This window comes from Suncus etruscus, chromosome 8, assembly GCF_024139225.1.
Source record: "Suncus etruscus isolate mSunEtr1 chromosome 8, mSunEtr1.pri.cur, whole genome shotgun sequence".
NCBI classification, from domain to species: domain Eukaryota; kingdom Metazoa; phylum Chordata; class Mammalia; order Eulipotyphla; family Soricidae; genus Suncus; species Suncus etruscus.
Window position 1 is genome coordinate 22,162,980 of NC_064855.1, and position 22,010 is coordinate 22,184,989.

The following is a 22,010-nucleotide window of genomic DNA, read 5'->3' on the forward strand; positions in this document are numbered from 1 at the left end:
TGTTGGATTGCAGTTACATAGGATTTACTCAGGGCTATCCGATTAAAAAAAGAACTTGGAAAATAAAATCCAACAATTTGGATAAGACTAATCTGTTAATCTGGAATAATAGAATGATCAGAAAATTGATCCTGAATAGGAAAGTTGGCTAGAAAAGGATAATAAAAACTAAATATACCTAAGGGTAAATTCAATTAAATCAAGGGAAAAACAGTTGCAGTTTCCAAAACATATATCCAGAGCCACCCTTCTGTTCATCACAAACTAGTACAACATAATCGAAAGTATATTTGTTTCATAAATATATTACTGTTTATATACATATAGATACATCCATCAAAGACAAGTTAAATAATTATTTGTATAGTTAATACTACTTAAGTTTTTTGTGTTTTAAAATTACACATTCTACTCAAATTATCAAAATATTTTAAAATACCAGGAATAAAACCAGTGGAGTTGCTTTCTTTTCAAGTGTTTCTAAATCTTATCATTGCTCATCCAAAACTCAGAGAAACATCGTTCATTCAAGGAAAGTTAACTATCAAAAACTTAATGACCTCCCCAATTTTAATACTTCATAACAAAGACGCAGGCATGTATGTATAAATAAATGTTTGGTTATATTACATAGTCTCATAAATGAATTTTTACAAAACATAAAGTTCAAGTTTCCACCAGTATCAAATATCTTATACCAGTGTGCAATTCTTTAGGTCACTGACAAACTATTAGGTTATAGAGATTTGAATAAAAAAAGGAGACTAAAAATTTCCCTATCACATGCATGTAAGGAAGAGATACTAAGGGCCAGTATTTGGCCAGCTGTGTATTATTCTCTCTGTAGCATGACACAGAGACAACGAACTGGCTAATTACTGTGTAAAGTACAGTCAATAATCACTTATTCAGGGGCAAAATTCCAATCCGATCCATTCTTTTCTATCATTTGGCCACTTTTGACAATTTTATCAATTGCTTACATATCTCTCTCCTGTTACTAGGAAGTCTGGTAAGACATAGGATTAGGGATAAATTTTTAGCTAAAAAAAGGTTTGGGATCAGCTTTGGATTTTCTTTTAATGATGGATTCTTTCACTTATTGCTTTAGGATAAGTTATGAGCTCTTTCTACCTAAAGTCTGCCAAGTAGCAGGTTAGGTTCATAAGCTTGAAAGCAACATTGGTGTTTTAAAAAAAAAAAAGAAAAGGAAAAAAGGAACAAATATCCACTTGGCATTAGAAAAATGCTATTTTTAAAACTCAATGGTACTGAAAAATTTCAGCAAGGGTTGTTCAGAGTTAATCATTTCAGGACAGGTGGCAGAAAGCTATGCTATCTCTCCAGAGTCTAAAATCCATGAAACAATGACAAACAGCTAAAAACATGAGGTCAAATCAAAGGTGTGATATACATTTCACTTAGGCTCTCATTTAAATAACTTTAGTGATGTTTGGCAGAATCTTTCATTAAAATGCAAAAATGAGAGGACATGGAAATGTTAAAAACCTTAAAATAATTTACACTAGAAAATCGTCTTAGAATAACTCTACTACACATTTGTAACTCTATTTGGCACTGGGTTAGCCCATACATCTAAACTTGTTCTACAGATAGTGAAGACAAAATCAAGAACAACTCCCAAGTGAGTAGGGTTTCTCTCAGACAACACTCAGATGGGTTTGTGCGGCAACCTCTGTATTCTCTGTGGGTACAGGCTGAGTGCCACACACACCTCAAAAACAACAGCAATAATTGTATAGAACACCACTTTCCTGAATTAAGTTTGCTGAACACGGTTCAGATTATTGGATATGTCAATATGCACAATGCCTTTTAGAAGCATTTACTGTATACCCAAATCCTACTTCATGCAACACACGGTGTCACATAAGTAGTGAAAATGTTATCCTAGTCAAAGGTGCTTGAACATTATTTTCAGGCAGCATTTTACCTTTATTTTAAGTTAATACTAGATAAATTGGAGGGGAAATAAAATGCCAATCAATTTATTGAATGTAGTTTCATCTAGAAAACTAAGACAGACACTTTTCTTTACCTACATTTTTACTTTTATTTTCTACCCTAGTCTAGACTTCAATTTTACTTCAAAAATTTTTGTATTTAAATAAGGGATAAAATGTTGCCCAAAAGTCTAATCATAGTTACACGTGTGTGTTTTAACTAGATCTACAAATCAAAATATTTCTTAGAGTTAAAAAGATACAATTTGTATCAACAGTAAAAGGTACTTTCTGGTATTTCAGGGCTTTACTTCAAACTGTAGCTTGTAGAATAGTCATATTACCAGGGCGTCTAGGCAGACTACAGAAACATTGAAGTGTTTCTATGACACAAAGTGAATTCAAAAACTGGAGGCAACAGTGAAATTATGTCATTCAACTGTCTGCCATTGATTGAAATATCTGTCTAACGAAAAGGAAATCGCATCTAGCAAAACCCATGACTTTGAAACCAGAAATATCCCTTACTAATACTAGAACAGACTTTAGTCTGCATCTAAAACTACACTATTTGTGGCAAGAATCTGGCCTTAATAATATAACAGGCCCCAAAAAAACTACCTTCAGGAAAATGGAAAATATACAGTATCTTACAAAAATTTTAAGTTACCATTTATACAACTCCTCCATTACCATTTCTATAGTGCAGTATCAATAATGTTGCATATCCTCAACACATAAAACCACTGCAGGCCAGCCTTGATAAATAGCAGGAAAGCTAGAGTATATTAAATATAAAAGTTGCATTGAGAATAATTAGATTCATTAAAAAACAGGCAGGTACTGTGAAAGGGTGATTTTATCCAGTATTTTTTGTGCCCCCAAACAAAAAAGACAAACACATAAAAAATACAAGTTAATGGGAATCTAGGAATTCAATTCCATTTCTATGGTCAGAAGCACATCATAGCTGGATAACAAAGCTCTAAACTGTAACAGTTAACGGCTTTTGCCTTATTCACTTAAAAAAAAAAAAGGAAACAATTTTTTTTCCCATTGATTGCATCTGCTTTCCTTTAAATCAATCATCTTAAATTAACCAATTAATTAAAAAAATTCAAACAAAAAATAATGAAAAGTGCCATATTATAAATCATCCTAGAATATACTGTTACCCATTTCAGCATTAACTGGTAACTTATATTTTGTTTAAAATATAAAGTCAGTGCTGTAGTTTATCTTTGTTTCTATAAATAATGATTAGAGCACAAGGAAGCCCACTTCCCCCAAATAAAAATAACTTAAAAAGCTGTAAAAGATTCCAATGAAGCTTGGCTTGAAAAAATAGTTTGCTAGGTCTAGTAAAATGTCCAACATTCTGAAGGTACTATTAATTGCTTGCTATTGATAGACAAACACCAAGTTAATAAAACAGGAAACAAAGATAAAAAGTGCTGCATTATAAACCCCTGATGCACCAAAGATTAATATCAAAGATCACAGAAACATCTATTAAATCAAACTGGAAAAATTTCCAGCCCAGGATATAGCTTTAAAAAGGAAATGTTAAAAAAAAGTTTGAATGTAAAGCAATCCGTGATACTTCGGCCATGTGGGGCTATACATACAGATTCCATGATACAGTATTTCACATAAATGGATACTATAGAACCTCCTTGCTGAGAAGGAGATCACATGTGCTATTGTAGCAAACCTCCCTCAGCATTTGAGCTGAACAAAAAACGACTAAACACCACAAAGATGCATCATCTTTCAATAACCCAGCTGTGATTTCTCCACTAAAATGGCTGCAGCTAGCTGCTGGGCGTCGGTCATGTGAGGATTCCTTTTCATGACAATTCTCACAAGGTCAGGTGGGAAGATGTTACACAAGTTGATATAGATCTTTTCTCGGTTGTCTTGATACCTCGGAGGATCTTGTGGCATTCCACAGTATGGTATTCGCCAGGTTGGCTCCTGTTGCTCAGGTAGGCTCTGGAAGGTGAACTGTTCATAACATGGCTGGGTGGAGTTATCGGGCAAGGAGTATGTCTGCCGATAGCCATAGGCATCAATCCCATAGCTCTGCCTATCCCAACTTCCCAGCCCATCCTGGCGGGAGTAAGGCTTTCTTTGTCTCGAAGGAGAGCTATCATACAGCCGAGAGTCCGAAATGCTGTCTATTCTTGTAGCCAACAAGGACCGCCCTAAATGTGGCGCCTTAGAGTGTGTGGAAATTGGGGGAGAGGGGTAATCGCCAGGACAACTGGACCGGGCGCCCACAGCTGGGTGCTGTAGATGCATAGCCAAATGTGGAAGAGGAGGTTTGTGATGGTACTTTGGTTCTTCATGACTGTAACTTTGCACTCGAGTTAAGGGGTCGTGGAAATTCTGCAGGAAGGGTTGGGAATTAAGGCGGCCGTGAGGGTGCATGTGTTGACACTTCAAATTCTCTTCGAGTTGTGGGTCAGGAGAACTGACATAGGACCGATCATTATACCCTACATATGAGTCACTACTCCCACAGCTCATGCTCCCTTCACTGCTGCAGTCAGAAGCTACAGAACTTATCCTATAGTCTGTGTCTAAGGAGAAACGCCTTTCAGGACTTCGTGGGCCTGAGATACTCATACTGGAGTATGCATTCAACATGGAGTAATACCCAATGTCAACAGGCGAGTCACATTTTGGATACTGTTCATAAGGCATTGGCGTTCCATGATTTTTGGTTGCCATTATCATTGGAGGATATTGGCCCTGTGGTCTTTGATCCTGAGGTGGGAAATGAACTCCAGATGGAAGGCCATTGCTTAAAGATGTAGTGCTTTGGGGTTTTGCAGTAGAAGTAGCCGGTATACTAACTAAAGAAGGTACAGACCTGGTTTCCAATTTGTTTTTGGTGGGAAGCTTTTCCTCGAGGTCTTGGTAGACTTGAGTCCTTATGCTTGGATCCGACTGCCTCTTTGGAGCTCCACGTTTAACATCAGAGGTGCTGTCTGCCTTTGTACTGCAAGGAACACTGTTGCTTTTTACGAGTCCTCCTTCATTTGAAGTTTTGGCTGCTGTGTTTCTAGACATGGCACGAAGTTCATCAGCCACTGACCGCTGAGGCTGACTCCCCCTTTCAGGATGATAGTATTTGCACTTGTGTCCATAGGTACACTTCTTTCCTATGAAAAGTAATATTAATTAGGTAAGGGGCCATATTCATAGATCCCCCAAACTCAGTTTAGTATTACCACTTTAATTTGGGAAGGAAAACACAGGCAGAAATGGGAGATATGCTGTGATATGCTATTTCTACACCTTATTTATGGAAAACATCACATCATTTGGTACTAGAAACAAGAATTAAAAACTGACTTAAATGCTTAATATTCACCTCCTGAGATGTTTGACTAGTACCTAGTGTTCTAAACTAAATCTTCCTTCTACTGGGAGTTTCTATTTAGGTAATATATAATTGGATGTAAGAAATTCAGTATTTTTATCTACCAGGAATTTAAATCAATCTAGCACAACTAAGTTTTTAAAACCATATTTTCATCAAGGGAAATAATTTGCATCAAGCCCAACTAGATAAAAATAATAGTAAGCACATATAGGTAAAAATGATTTTTTTCATGACCCAGACATTTTCTTAAAATTAAGCACAACCAATATAATTATATACCATGTTTTAAAATTATGTCTTTTTATTGACAAAGGATTAATATGTTGTGTTACAAAGGCATTACTGATATTCATAAAGAAAATTACCATATGGACAAGGCTGCTTTTTGTGTTCAGGAATAATAGGCTTCTTCCTCAGAAAATTATCCAGGCTTGGGCCATGTCTGCCGAGGGGGTCATCAGGGGGCATGAATCTGTCATATATAACACAAACTTATTAGTAGGTTGACAACTGAATTAATAAATAGGGCACAGAGATTCATTAATTATGAACATTGTTTTGAAATTTTAATCCGAGTGTACTTATTTATAACATTTATAAGATTAAAAAAAAGATAAGTCAAATTTGCTCCTTTTTTGGAGGTGGGACCTATACCTAGTGATATTAGGACTTCTTCCTGCCTACTCTGCTCATGAATCACTCCTGGTAATGATTGGGGGACTGTGTCAGCTACCAAAAAGGCAAGCACCCTTCTCTGTTGTACTATCACTCTATTTCAAGTTTTCGTTTCTTTTTTTTCTCTCTTTTCAATTTTTGGGCCACAACTGGTGACGCTCAGGAATCACTCATGGCAGGCTTGGGGGACCATATAGGATGCTGGGGATAGAATCTGGGTTGGCTGTGTGCAAGACAAACACCCTACCTGCTGTACTATTGCTCTGGCCCATCACATTTTTCGTTCTTAAGAAAACAAATTGAAATGTTCTAAATTGAGCTTATCTTTGCTTTAAATCAAATTAGTTTTGAGTTCAGCATATTCTAATGAATTCTTCTCAATTTTTAGGATTTAGTAAGGGCTTTAAAAAAGATCACAATGACATTTTAGGTGAGCTATATAAACATTCATCTTATATGTAGTATGAAGCAGCTGGGGTGAAGAGATAGAAAGTAACAGTAAGATTGAAATAGCCTAATACTATGTGTGAGATGTCTTTTCATTTTATTCTAACAAGTATCAGAACGGAAATATTAGATCTATTTTACTAGTTAATAGAACTATACTAACTTAAGTTTAGATGAAGTTATGTTATTTTTACTAAAGTTCACATTGTAAGTGAATATTCAATTAGGTTTAACTCCATAGTATACTGTTAGAAGAAACCTGCTATAGTTCTGGGCAAAATGTAGTAGCTGAAAGACATATTTATTTTTATGAAAGCAATATTACTGCAAGCAAATGATTTCACTTACTTGTCATTGACAAATGAATACATTAATAATCGCTCATCAATAAACTTCTTCCATTCTGGCTTTTCATTAGCCAAATCTCTGTAGTTATCATTGGACACAATTATACCATCAGATTCAAAAGCCAGCTTCACGATGAATCTGTCATCATAGCACACCACTCTCCTCCCCTGAACTCGTCGGGATGGCGTGAACACCAGGATTTTTTCCTTTTCCAGTTTCCGTAAAATTTCTTGATCTGTAAGAATAATCGGGGTAAGATTTATTGATACATATACGTGTATGTATGTGTATATATATATATACATTTGTGTATTATATAAACAAAACAGTAACTTCCATACAGTAGTGAGCTTTTGTAACATTAACTAGGTCTACTTAATTAGGAATTATAATTTACAATTTACAGAGAAAGCAAATTAGTAACTCACAATATTTGTTTCTCTAGAATACTCAATAAGAGACTTTAAAAGTAGTCAGTAGCTAACTCTGACACATAAAACGCTTAAAATTATCCTGAAACACAGCAAGTATATAAAAGTGTTGAATAAAACAATATAATTCTAAATCATTTACTTTCAGCAAAACTCTCGTTTGTTAATTCTTCGCTTAAGTATGATCTACACTATAGGATCAACCTTAATGGTGGCCTCATAAGCAAAGCTTTTCATCTATATAACTGTGTATGGTTTCCCAAACCCTGCCAGGAGTGATCCTTTTTGCAAAGCTTGGAGTAAATTCTGAGCACTGCTGGGTATGGCCTCAAAGAAACAAACAGAAAAGAAAAGAGAAATGAAAAGAAATGACTATCCTTGTCTCATATATATATATTTTTTAGTTTGAAGTCTATGTTGTTTGATATAAGTATGGTCACCTCACCCCCCCTTTTTTTTCACCTCACCCTTTTTAAGGGAGTTGTTTGCTTGTCTTCTAATCTTTGGCTTTGAGCCTGTATTTGCCCTGTTGTTCAAATGTATTTCTTGTTGGCAGCAGAAGGCTGAATTTAGTTTTCTAATTGACTCTGCTCCTCTGGTCTCTTAATTGATATATTTATGCCATAGCATTGAGTGAGATAATTTGCATGGATTTTTTTCTGCCATATATTTGTAGAAATTAGGTTGTTTGTGAGATGTCTTGTCTTAGGCCCCTTTAGTGCTTCATGTAAAATTGGTTTCAAGTTTATGAAGTTCCTGAGCTGTTGTTTATTCATGAACCTTCAAATTCTACATAAATATTTCAGTGCATTCTATCATATCAATATATATTAGCCTAAGAAACCATGTTTGTAATGAAAGTATATTTTGAATAATATTGCAGTGTGGCAATGAATCTTTGCTTATTTTTATAGATGTTCTAAAATTTGTTGATACTAAGGTTGAATCATGCATTATGCCTGAGTCTTCCATTTTTATGGTTTTTATAGCCCAGGGACTATTTATGTCTATGGATTTCACTATTATTCGAACTCTGCCATTACTAGAGTATCTAGTTTTTTTGTTGGTTTAATAATGATTTAATGACTATTGATAAAATTAAGTCTTAAAGGAAAATGACCTTTCCATTTGTTTTTGGTTAGAAATGTGGTGAAGTTTTCTTTCCAGATCCCTTTGTTTTTGTTACTGTTGAAATAGGATGCTGATTAATAACCCCTTGTACAAAATATTCAGCAATTATTATTTTTATAAATATATTCTCTAATCACTGTGATTACAGTAAAAGAAAAAGATATTTGTGATATACAATTATAGAGCTGTTCACGATTGAGTTTCAGTCATACAATGTGCAACTCCCTTCACCAGTGCACATTTCCTACCACCAATGTCTCCTCCCCCTTCCTGCCCTTTCTCAAACTTGCCTATGTGGTCAACATTTTTTTTCTCTTCCTTATTTTTCTTCTTTTTTATTTCTGTTTTTGGGCCATACCGAGTGGCACTCAGGGGTTATTCTTGGCACTGTGCTCAGAAATCGCTCTGACAGGCTCAGGGGATCGATCATATGGGATGCTGGGAATTGAACTCGTCTGTCCTGGGTCAGCCTTGTGCAAGGCAAATGCCCTACAGCTGTGATATCTCTCTGGCCCCCTTCTTTTTCTTTTTAGACACCGTGGTTTTCAATATTATTAGTGAAGGGATATCCTGCATATCACTTCTCCTTCCAGTACCCAGTTCTTGTCCAGAGTGATCATTTTCTACTATTATTATCATAAGGTCCCATTCTCTGCCCTAACTGCACCTCTCCTGCTATTTGTGGTAAGTTTACTACCATGGACTGGTCTTCCTGGCCCATTTCTCTATTGTCTTTGGAATATCATTATCATACTATCTTTTTAAAAAAAAAATCCCACAAATGAGTGAGGTCATTCTATATATATTCCTCACCCCCGACTCATTTCACTCAGCATAATACTCTGCATATTCATCCACATATAAGCAAATTTTATGAGTTCATATCTCCTAACAGTTGCATAGTATTCCATTGTGTAGCATACCAGTTTTTTTTTTTTACCCAATTCATCTGATTTCAGATGAATTTCAGATGAATTGGGTTGTTTCTGGCTATTAGTGAATAGTGCTGCAGTGAACATAAGAGTGCAGTTGGGGCCGGGCGGTGGCGCAAGAGGTAAGGTGCCTGCCTTGCCTGCGCTAGCCTTAGACGGACTGCGGTTCAATCCCCCGGTGTCCCATATGGTCCCCCAAGCCAGGAGCAACTTCTGAGCGCATAGCCAGGAGTAACCCCTGAGCGTCAACGGGTGTGGCCCAAAAACCAAAAAAAAAAAAAAAAAAAAAAAAAAAGAGTGCAGAGAGTTTTTCTGGATTGTGTTTTTGGGCCCCTAGCATATATTTCTAGGAGTAATGTTCATCAACAATTATCAATAATAACTGAGTTCCTTGCTTAAAATTCATATATTTAAAAGTTAGAAAATAATGCAAAATGTAGACACTTTATTGGGATTGTTATATTCTTTTACTTGATACCAGATAGCATATGACAAAAATTTCAGAGGGCTTAATGTTGGTTATTAAACTTTGATTGTACTTAATTTTATATAAGATAAGAAAATCTGAGTCTAAATGAGTTTGTTTTTTTTTTTTGTTTTGTTTCATTTTTGGGCCACACCCAGTGACACTCAGAGGTTACTCCTGACTATGCACTCAGAAATTGCTCCTGGCTCAGGGAACCATAGGGGATGCCGCGGATTGAACCCAGATTCATCCAGAGTCAGTTGCATGCAAGGCAAATGCCCTACTGATGCGCTATCGCTCCGGCCCCAGGAGTTTGGTGTATCCATTGGAGTTCTATGGTTAGTAAATGACAAAACTAGAATTTACGTTATTTGGGGGTGATGGTGGTGATGGCTCCTAAGCAATGCTGAGGGAGTCATTGGCAATTTGATGCTGCTCCAGTCCAGTGGTACTTGGGACCACTAGGACCATACCCAGTAGAGTGTGAGAGGTCCTAGTGATTGAACCTGGTGTCTCATTAAACAAGAAATGTGCTCTAGTCCTCTGAATGATCTTTTTATCTCCCAATGCCAGAATTCTAATGTAGGTTCTCCAACTCCTTGTATCTAACAGTCAGAACTTGACAAACTAGGAATTAAACATTCCCAGTCAATGAAGGCAAACTCCCTGAAATATGACCACTAGTTAGTTTTTCAAATTAGAAACCAACAGTAGTGGCCCCATTCCAGAAAATACTGTAGTCAAACAGATTGAGTCAACAGAGAGACATTAAGATATTGTTTAAACAATGCCTGATAGTGCAGGTAACTGCTTTAATTAAGAACTAACAGGGCTCACCTGTAATGAGAGCATCAGGTCGGGATTGCTCTTTTCTCCAAGCAGGAACAAAAACTGTTATGTCTTTGTGACCTCTTTCCAAAAACCAATCCACTGCTAATTTTATTCCTCGGCATGAAAATACTTCTTTGTTTCCATGGCTGAAAGATTATTTTAGAACACATAAAACACAGTTGACATTTGTAAAGAGAAATGATCACATAATTATAACAGTTAATAGGTTATTATTGAAGATGGAGTTGCATATGTCAGTAAAACAGGATAACCTAGGAGTTGAAAATGAAAATTTGTGAGAAAAATAAAAAAAAAGAAAATTGAAATGTTATTGTATTGAAAATAAAGAAAGGACAAGTTGTTCAATGTTAAGTTAAAAGCATAAGACACAAACTCTTTATGGTTAGATAGTTAAATATAAAAAGAACTCTACCATGTAAGAATTTCAGGGGCCAGAGTGATAGTACTGTAGGCAGGGTATTTGCCTGACATGCAGAAGATCTGGGTTTAGTTCCTGGTGTCCAATATGGTCCCCAAGCCTACCAGAAATAGTGATCCCTAAGTGCAGTCAGAAGGTAAGCCTTGAGTACTGCCAACTGCCCCCCACCCAATTCAGTCAGAATAAAAAAGTAACCAAAAAAATCTATAAAAACAGTGTATTGGACTACTTGAGATTTATAAGATTTCTATCTCAAAAGTTCTTATGTATGTATTCCAAAACACTGCTGAATGTATGGATTTTATTAGGTACTAAAAGGAGCAACTTTGATCTCTTCTTTCTTTTCTTTTCTTTTTTTTTATTTTTGGGTCACACCCGGCGGTGCTCAGGGGTTACTCCTGGCTGTCTGCTCAGAAATAGCTCCTGGCAGGCACGGGGGACCATATGGGACACCGGGACTCGAACCAACCACCTTTGGTCCTGGATCGGCTGCTTGCAAGGCAAACGCCGCTGTGCTATCTCTCCGGGCCCTGATCTCTTCTTTCTTAAGAGAAACTTCTTCCATGTCCTTCAGTGAAATGATACCTGGTTTCTGTTTACCAATATTTTGTTAGATAAGGATTAATGGTTACAAAAGGTATTCAAAATGAAAAAGAAAAATTTAACTAAGTGCATAGTCTAGCCATTCAATAAATATTTATCTAGCATTAGGATGTATCTTACACTTTAACATGATAATTCAAAAGAACATTTCCTCTATTTTTTTGAGCCACACCCTGCTGTGTTTGGCAGGGTACTCATTACATGTGGCTATGCTCAGGGACCACTGCTGAGAGGCCCAGGGAACCTTATTTGGTACCAGGGATCAAACCGGGTCAGCCTCCTGAAAGGCAAGTACCTTATCTTATCCACTGTGCTATCTCTCTGGCCCTAATGCTTTAAATGACACAGCTTCCTTCTCTGAATGTGGTAACTACATCCTTTAAAGAGTGAGATCTCTGTTCTTTTTTTTTTTTGTTTGTTTTGTTTTGTTTTGTTTTTGGGCCACACCCCGCGGTGCTCAGGGATTACTCCTGGCTGTGTGCTCAGAAATAGCTCCTGGCAGGCATGAGGGACCATATGGGACACTGGGATTCGAACCAACCACCTTTGGTCCTGGATCGGCTGCTTGCAAGGCAAACGCCGCTGTGCTATCTCTCTGGGCCCTCTGTTTCTTTCTTTTTTTTTTTTTTTTCATTTTTCATTTTTTTTTTTTGTGGTTTTTTGGGTCACACCGGGCAGTGCTCAGGGGTTATTCCTGGCTCCAGGCTCAGAAATTGCTCCTGGCAGGCACGGGGGATCATATGGGACGCCGGGATTCAAACCAATTACCTCCTGCATGAAAGGCAAACACCCTACCTCCATGCTATCTCTCCGGCCCCACTGTTCCATTTTTTAATCTATATCCAAAATAGATATTCATTATTTCTTGGACTGGAGGGTTAAATGGAAGTTAAACCAAACACAGGTGTATATTTTAATGGCCCTCCAGAAAGCACCAGTATCTCATAAATAAGGCTAATCACTTTAGAGAAAAACCAAAACAGATCAATTTGTATTGCAGTTAATGAAGACAAAGTAAACAACAGAAGACCCATCTTACTGTCTGGGGCAAAATTAGGTGAAATCTAATGATGCACTGGAAGTTTCACTGAAAGGAGATAAGAGTTGCTTGAGGACAGTTTTGTAGGTAAAAAGGTATACCTGATAACTGCCAGGAAATGCTACGAAGTAATGTTAGATTTCATGGAAAATACTGAAATTTAATGTTTCCTGAAAGACTATATAAAATGCTGGTATATACACTAGCTGTTCTAAACATAAAAACTTAGCTGTCCAAACCTAAATATATTATTCCTTTTTACTAAGGTTTTGTTAGTTGCTAATGATACTAGTTTATTGAGAATTTAACTGTTTCTGGCCTTATGAGAGAAAATATATAAGTATTTTCTTAAGATGATTTTATTTGGAATAGAAAGATTGACGATTCCAATTTCTCATTAAAGAAAGTACATACAGCTGAAAGTATGGTGAAGTAGTAGGTTCTTCTTGCTACCCCATTACTTCCTTTCTTTCACTTATGTATTCTGGGATCAAGGGTGAATCAAGTTATCCCCCTTTTATATTTTTCTTTTCCCTCATTCAGTTATTCTGTATATCACAGATCAGTGAGATCTGTATACTACAGATACGTTTTTCTTCTGGCTTACTTCATTGAACAAAATAAATTTTTTTTAATAAAATGACAAATATTATTAGAGACTAATGTGCTATTACATTGGCTGGAGTGATAGTACAATGGGCGGGGCGTTATCCTTGCATGCAGCTAACTCTGGCTTGATCCTCAACATTCCATATGGTCCCCTGAGCACTGCCAGGATTAATTCCTGAGTGCAAGGCCAGGAGTACCCCTGAGTAATGCCAATTATGGCCCCCAATGAATAAACAAAAATGCTATTTTACAGGAACAGGAGAAATACCATGTTGCCTCACACACAGCAACCCTTCAATCCCTGGAGTTGAATATATTTGTCTGAGCACTGCCAGAGTAACTCCTGAGCACAGAACCAGGAGTAAATACCAAGAGCACTAATAGATGTACTCCATCACAGAGGTAGTACATAATAGTGAAAAGGAAACAAGTTACAAGAAACCCAGTAATTATAAATTTACTTCCCATATGAGTAATGTGAAATATGACAGAATTATTAGAATAAACAATTCTTCAATCATACTGACAGACGAAAAGGAAAACATTTACCAAGAAAAAAATTAGTACAGTCAGCTAAAAGGTTTACCTAAAGGACATATATAAAATCCTGTACCACATTAGAGAAGAGGAAACCCACTCTACTATTATTGCTCCAGTCCCTGATGAAGTTAATTGTAACTTCATCACCACCACCAAAGTGCCCAAGACCCTCATCATTTTCAATTCTAGTCTTCATCATCCCTTCCCCCTTACTATTTGATAATCTGTTTTTCTTTGTTTTTGGTTTTTGGTGATGCTCAGGGGTTTCTCCTGGCTATGAGCTCAGAAATCGCTCCTAAGTTGGGGGACCATATAGGACACTGGGGATCGAACCCAGGTCCATTCTGGGTCAGCCCTGTGCAAGGCAAACGCTCTACCACTGCGTTATCACTCCAGCCCCTATAATCTGTTTTTCTATCAAGGGCCAGGATTTGTTTTCATTTTATATAGTCTACTCCCACTATAAAGGAATAATTTTAAACTTAAGGGTTTTTTGGGGGGCCACTCCTGACTGTTCTCAGAAGTTACTCCTAGCTCTTCGCTCAGAAATTGTTCCTGGCATGCTTGGGGGACCATATGGGATGTCAGAAATCGAATCCAGGGCTGTACTGGGTTGGCAAATGCCCTGCCATTGTGCTATCAATCTGGCCCCTTAAACTTAAGGTTTTTTTTTTTGAGGGGGGAGTGGGGTCACACCCAGCAGTGCTCAGGTTACTTCTAGCTTTGTGCTCAGAAATTGCTCCTGGCAGGCTCAGGGACCATATGGGAAGTCAGGAATCGAACTGGTGTCCGTCCGGGGTTGGATGCATGCAAGGCAGATGCTCTACCGCTGTGCAATCCCTCTGGTCCCTAAACTTAAGTTTTTTGTAATATATAGCATCACTGGTTTATTTTATGTTATTGGGGGGGGGTTGGGTCACACCCAGCAGCTCTCAGGGCTTATTCTTGACTCTGTGCTCAGGGATCACTCTGGGCAGCCTGGATGGGACTATATGTGGTGCCAGAGATGGAACTCAGGTCAGCTGCAAGCAAGGACCTTCCCTGCTTTACTTTCTCTTCAGTCCCTAAAAGGTAAATTTTGTTTTGTTTTGTTTTTTGGGTCACACCCGGCAGCACGCAGGGGTTACTCCTGGCTCTATGCTCAGAAATTGCTCCTGGCAGGCTCAGGGGACCATATAGGATGCCGGGATTCAGACCACCATCCTGCAAGCAAGGCAAATGTCCTACCTCCATGCTATCTCTCTGGTCCAGTGTCACATATTTTTAAAATTATAACTATGTATATCTTCAATAAAGATCAGAAAAGCAACCCTAAGGTGACATACAAACACACAAAGAAATATGTATAATGATAAAAGTAACATTCCAAATTAATGAGAAAAAAATGGATCCACCAACAAAGTGGTTCTAGAAAAACTAGTTATATGGAAACATTAGTTTTTTTTTTTTTTTTGGTTTTTGGGCCACACCCAGCGGTGCTCAGGGGCCACTCCTGGCTGTCTGCTCAGAAATAGCTCCTGGCAGGCATGGGGGACCTTATGGGACACCGGGATTCGAACCAACCACCTTAGGTCCTGGATCCGCTGCTTGCAAGGCAAACACCGCTGTGCTATCTCTCCGGGCCTGAAACATTAGTATTTTATCTCGTGCGACACATTAAAAAAATATAGAACAAATGTTTAAATATAAAAGCAAAGAAACATTGTAACTTTCAGAAGAATATCTCAAAAACATTTATATCAAGAAAGGAAAATATTTCTAAAGAAGAAATGCAACCAGATGCTATCAAGGAAAAGACATACATTTGACACACAACTTTTCTTTTTTATGTGAAAGGCTGGGCAAAGAGAAAAAATTACTAAAGATTGGAAGGAGATATTGCAAACAAATAGGATAAGACAGGATCAAACAATAGTACAGGTACATCACCAAAAGTTAGAATCTTAGAACTATAAATACAAAACCCTCTTTACCAAAAGAATAACTAGGGATTTTGTGTTTTGGGGGGAATGTTTGGGCGACACAGGGATACTCTGTGTCCAGGGATTTACTCCTGGGTATACTGGGAAACCAGGACTGGTCATGTGCAAGGGGAGGGCCTTATCTCCTGTACTATTTCTCTAAACCTACTAGTTTTTTTTATTAATATCTTTATTTAAATACCTTGATTACAGACATGATTGTGGTTGGGTTTCAGTTATGTAAAGAACACCCCCTTCACCAGTGCAACATTCCCATCACCAATGTCCCAAATCTCCCTCCTCTCCGCCCCACCCTGCCTGTACCCTAGAAAGGCTTTCTACTTCCCTCATTCATTCACACTGCTATGATAATTCTCAATGTAGTTATTTCTCTAACTGCACTCATCACTCTTTGTTAAACCTACTAGTTTTATTTTTATATTTAAGGCAAAAGATATATATGAATAGTGAGATGTTCAGTAGTGAAGAAATGTAAATTAAAGCCAAGTGAGGCACCACGTCACACCCATGAGAATGGAAAAAATAGCCTGCAAATACCAGATGTTGCCAAGGATGTGTGAAAGAAGGAACTCATACGTTACAGGTGGGAGTGTAAATTGGTGTAACTATTCTGGTATGAAATAGATTTTAGAAAAGTTGAAGGCGTGCTTTCTCTAAAACATAGTAAAATTTCATATCCAGGTGTAGTAAAAACCCCTCAGCAAGTTGAGATGAGATGAAATGCAATTAGCAATTGTTTTCATGCTCAGCAAGCCTTGATCTGGAAGGTGATAGCCTGTAACCAATTCCTATAGAGGGAGGAAAGTCAGGCAAATGGCAACGGGCACTGTGAGTCCCTGAGCCTCCAAAACACCTTTCCCAGCTTGAACTTGGCCAAATAAATGAATGTTAACAAGGAAATTCCCAGAATGGTTATTGTTGACTCAGAAGTCTGCCACTTAGTAGGGCTTAGAAATACCTTTAGTAATAAAGGCCTGAGTATATGTTATCAGGTAGCCCCCAACACTGCAGATAAGACTTGCACAAAGTAGGAGAGATTGTGGGAGACAAGTCATTTGAACCTTACAGAAGACTGGTAGAGGATGCTACAAATCACAGGGTAGGGTTTCTGATAAGTATAAAAACATCGAGCCTGATAGAAAAATTATGGAAAGCAAGATGACAAAGTAAATGATTTGCCCACTGGTATCAATTAACCATAAAAATGTAGGATGATGTTTAAGCATTGTAATTTTGGTCTCAGAGGTGTAGCTTAATAGCAGAGCCTTTGCCCTCCATGCCCAAGACATTGGTTTGGTCACAGGTTTTGATACAGGTAATACAGGTAGTGAACCAATGGGCACAATAAGAGTGCATACCCAAGTATATTTCAGGTAAAGTTATTTATAATATTATTTGGGCCACACACTGATACTCTGTGCCCAGGGATTACTCATGCGTATGCTGAAAAAACAGGACTGGTCATGTGCAACGTAAGGGCCTTAACTCCTGTACATTTCTTTAAAACTACTAGTTTTATTTTATTTAAGGCAAGAGATATATGAATAGTGAGATGTTCAATAGTGAAGACATGTAAATTAAAGCCAAATGAGACACCGCTTCACACACGAGAATGGAAAAAATAGCCTGAAAATACCCCTCTCCCATTAGCACTGCAATCCAAAAGGTGCAAGAAAGGTGTAGAAAGCCTGTTGGTGTGGAGTGAGGAGGAAGGACACTTGGGATATTGGTCATGGGAATGTTGTACTGGTGAAGGATTATATATATATATATATATATATATATATATATATATAAAATAAAAAAAAGAAAAGATAAGACCTCCCAATTCTTACCACAGGCTGTGTTCTTGACACTGACTGTATAGAAAGAGGAGGTACAGTAAATACACCCCATATACACCTCAACCCAAGCCCTTTACCTGGTCTGTATTGTGAATTGGGGGACAAAAAAAAGGTGCAAGTACCTTAACAAGATAGCCTCCTCTCACCACACCAACAAAGGGAAGGAGAAAATAATTTAAAAAAGTATAACAGAACTATACCAGTCAAGAATAAAATCAACTACATTTTATAGCCATTTATGTATTCAATCTTTTTGTTTTATTTCCTTCTCACCAATAAAGTTATTTTATATTCCTTTGGGTCTTAATATTTTTATTTTTATTTTTCTGGGGGATAACACCCTGCAGAGCTCAGGGATTACTCTAGGCTCTGTGCTCAGAAATCACTCCTGCATTATTGTAATAATGCCCAGAGACAATAGATAAGGGCCGGAAGGACCGCTCACAATATTTAAGCTCACCACAAACAGTGAAGAGCGCAGTTAGGAGAATGACTACACTAACGGCTATGATGACGATCTTTTTTTTTTTTGGGTTTTTGGGCCACACCCGGCAGTGCTCAGGGGTTACTCCTGGCTGTCTGCTCAGAAATAGCTCCTGGCAGGCACGGGGGACCATATGGGATACTGGGATTTGAACCAAACACCTTTGGTCCTGGATCGGCTGCTTGCAAGGCAAACACCACTGTGCTATCTCTCTGGGCCCTATGATGACGATCTTAATGAGTGAGGGAAGTAGAATGCCTGTCTCAAATATGGGCAGGGGTTGGGGAAAAGGGAGGGGGGCATTGATGGTGGGAATGTTGCACTGGTGAAGGAAAGAGTTCTGTTTATGACTGAAACCCAACTACAATCATGCTTTAATCATGGTGCTTAAATATTTTATAAAGAAAAAAAAAAAAAGAAATCGCTCCTGGCAGGCTTAGGGAACCATATGGGATGCTGGGAATCTAACCAGTGTCTATCTGGGGTTGGACACATACAAGGCAAATACCCTACTTATTGCTCTGCCCCCCCTCCCGTCTTAATATTTTTTATTCTAACAATTATTGATTATTAATAAGGAAGGTATAGCTCAAGTGAGTACTTTTAAAAGTTGAATTGGTTTGAAGAATTTTGGTTAAGTAAAGTAAGATTTTGAATGTTTGCTAAACATGTCTTTATTCACTTATGCCCAGCTCATTGGATTTGAGTTCCCAGAAAAATTCTATACTCTTAATGAAAATTTTGAGTTACTACTGAGCAAAATGGATAATTTTACTAGAAGGTCATCTGTAATTTACCTTTGGCTTTCAGTCTTTTCTTAAAAGAGTTATATATATACATATATATACACACATATATATGTATGTATATAAGATTTATATATATATACATATATATGGAATAGTTATACTTAAAATCCTGCTTTGCAGTAGTCAGAGGGAATTCATTTGAAGTATACAAATTTTTTATAAAGACTTTCAGAAACACCTATTTTAAACTAAAAGGATGATTAAAGGCCTACTATCAGGGATGTTGTTCATTGCCCAGCAAGCACAAGGATATGAGTTCAAACAGTGTTGTTGTTCAGCCAGCAATATCTGCTGATCTTCTAAGAAAAAAGGGCCCGGATGATAGCACAGTGGTTTAGAAAGCACCCAGAGCAAGTGTAAAGTTCTGAGCATAAATTTCAGTGACTCATATTCACTCCTGACACCCTCTACCTAGTGAGGATGTCACACAAAAGGGAGTAAAAAGACCCTTACCATATCAGTATTATTGGGTTTCAGAAAATGAGATAAAAGAACAGATTACCACAAAGAATCCATTAAGGGTCAAGAAAATTGCCTAGGATGTGCAGTGCCCAAGTTTGTTTTCTAATATCACATGGCCTGAACACTACAAGATGAGCAATGTAGAAAGTGGTTTCAGACCCCTCATTTGATTCCACTGGAGGTAGTACTTTACAAAAATTCAGAATCTGAAAATGCCTTTCTCTTTGACCAGTTTCTTAACCCAGGGCCTGCTTTTTCTCCTCTGGTTCCTTCTACTCCTAAATGATTCACCTGAAATATTTTTTTCCACTTTACTGGAATTAGACTAATAGATTATTTCTAACCATAACCTTCTGAGGTGGTTCTTCATTTCTCTATCCTGATATAATTAGGCAAAGGTATTATTATTATTTTTGTTTTGTTTTGTTTTTTTGGGCCACACCCATTTGATGCTCAGGGGTTACTCCTGGCTAAGCGCTCAGAAATTGCTCCTGGCTTGGGGGGACCATATGGGACGTCGGGGGGATCGAACCACGGTCCTTCCTTGGCTAGCGCTTGCAAGGCAGACACCTTACCTCTAGTGCCACCTCACCAGCCCCCTATTTTTTTTAATTAATCTTTTTCTCTTAGAAATTGTTCACAATCTAACCTCTATTTCTGATATAAGTTGATCTCCTTGTGTTTTTATAAAATTCTCTAGAGAAATCTTTATTTTTGTTTTGTTATCTCTACCATCTTTGGTGGTGCTCAGGGGGACCATGATGCACCAGGTATCAAATCCAAGACTTCCAGTTGCACCGCATCCTCTCTTATCTCTGAGTCACCTACCAACCTCTAGGCAGGGATTCTAAAACTAGGACTACTTGCAGCCTGCAAGTAGCCTGGTCTGCCTGGTGTTTTTGCCGCAGCTCTTAGCAGCAGACTCATCCCAGGCCTGCAGTGTGCATGTGTGGGATGTGTGCCCTAATCTCCGACTCCCCTCTTTCTATCTCTGGACTTCTCCTCTTAGTTTCGGGCAGGAGTCCTCAAAACCATGGCCACTATTGTTCACAGTATTTTTTTTTTTAAACTACAGTCTGGCCTTCCAATAGTCTGTGAGGGGCAGTAAATTGGCTCTTTATCCAAAAAGTTGAGGAACCCTCCAGGAGTGATTATTTCTTTTTCTTTTTCTTTTTTTTTTTTTTTTTGTTTGTTTTTTCGGGCCACACCCGTTAGATGCTCAGGGGTTACTCCTGGCTACGCGCTCAGAAATTGCCCCTGGCTTGGGGGGACCATATGGGACGCCGGGGGATCGAACCGTGGTCCTTCCCTTGGCTAGCGCTTGCAAGGCAGACACCTTACCTCTAGCGCCACCTCGCCGGCCCCTCTTTTTCTTTTTCTTTTTTTTTTTTTTTGGTTTTTGGGTCACACCCAGCAGCACTCAGGGGTTACTCGTGGCTCTATGCTCAGAAATTGCCCTTGGCAGGCACAGGGGACCATGTGGGATGCCGGGATTTGAACTACCGCCCTTCTGCATGAAAGGCAAACGCCTTACCTCCATGCTATCTTTCCTGCCCCAGGAGTGATTATTTCTAAATGTAAATTGAATGAGCAATTCTTGCCTGGCTTAAATTCTTTTGGTCATTTCCCCATCAATAAGAGACATGATACTTGCTTTCTTTTAGCTAAAAGTGGTTCACCTAAAATTATTAGCAAAGAAAATACTTATCCTAAATATTTTCATAAAACCAATCATTAGGAGATTTAATCTAGAAACTTGATTTACAAACAAGCAAGAATACTTGAAAAGATGGGGGTGGAGAGACAGCAAGAGAAAGGTGGAAGGTGGCTTTCTAATTGTTCATACTAAGAAGACATTTCTGTCAAAATAGAATTTGTACTTTCAGCATGACATAGAGATAGTGATAAAAGTTTGGAGAAGGGTCAGAGAGATGGCCCAAAGGGTTGGAGTATATGCTTTGCATAGTGGAGCCCTAATTTAGTCCCTAGCACAGAGTGGTTCTCCAGTCATAGGTAGGAGCAATCACTGGGTATGCATCTTCCACCCCTCAAAAAAGGATACAGCATGTTTTCTTGCTCATTACACTTGCTTTATGTTCTAATGGAGTTGAGGTGACTAGGTGATAGAAACGTCTGATAGTCAAGTTCTCATAATTCTTTCCCTGATGGTTTACAAGACCATACTCGATTATTAGTGGCATGATGATTCAAATGAACAACCATCATGGGGAAATAAATAGAGCACTGGATTTCATTAAAAAATAAAGAGAGAAAAAAATAAAGAGAGAGAGAGGAGAGAGAGAGAGAGAAAGAGAGAGAGAGAGAGAGAGAGAGAGAGAGAGAGAGAGAGAGAGAGAGAGAGAGAGAGAGATATTGGTACCAGAATGGGTAGGTCGCTTGCATTGCAAATAGCTGACTCACGTTCAATCCCCAACATCCCATATAATACCCTGAGTCTGCCAGGAGAGATTCCTGAGTGCAGAGTCAGGAGCAACCGCTGAGAATGTCTGGGGGTGGCCCCAAAACAAATAACCAAACCAAAAAAAAAAGTATTTTTAAACTTCTGGATACATGTGAATA

General features: G+C 38.1%; 1 protein-coding gene and 1 non-coding gene across 2 annotated transcripts in view; one reads left to right on the top strand and one right to left on the bottom strand.

Moving 5' to 3' along the window:
- Positions 1-1,052: 1,052 nt before the first annotated feature.
- Positions 1,053-22,010, bottom strand: part of ZC3H12C (zinc finger CCCH-type containing 12C) — a 56,041-nt gene continuing 35,083 nt past the window's right edge. Inside the window, exons 3-6 of the mRNA XM_049778641.1 lie at positions 10,626-10,765; positions 6,829-7,063; positions 5,724-5,830; positions 1,053-5,134 (exon numbers count right to left, since the gene is read on the bottom strand). Of these exons, the coding sequence (XP_049634598.1) occupies positions 3,738-5,134; positions 5,724-5,830; positions 6,829-7,063; positions 10,626-10,765 (1,879 nt within the window). The 3' untranslated portion in view covers positions 1,053-3,737. The remainder of the gene's footprint in view (positions 5,135-5,723; positions 5,831-6,828; positions 7,064-10,625; positions 10,766-22,010) is intronic.
- LOC126016511 (small nucleolar RNA SNORA51) lies at positions 17,650-17,782 on the top strand. The gene has a single exon (XR_007498306.1). It is a non-coding gene; the product is annotated as a small nucleolar RNA SNORA51 (small nucleolar RNA).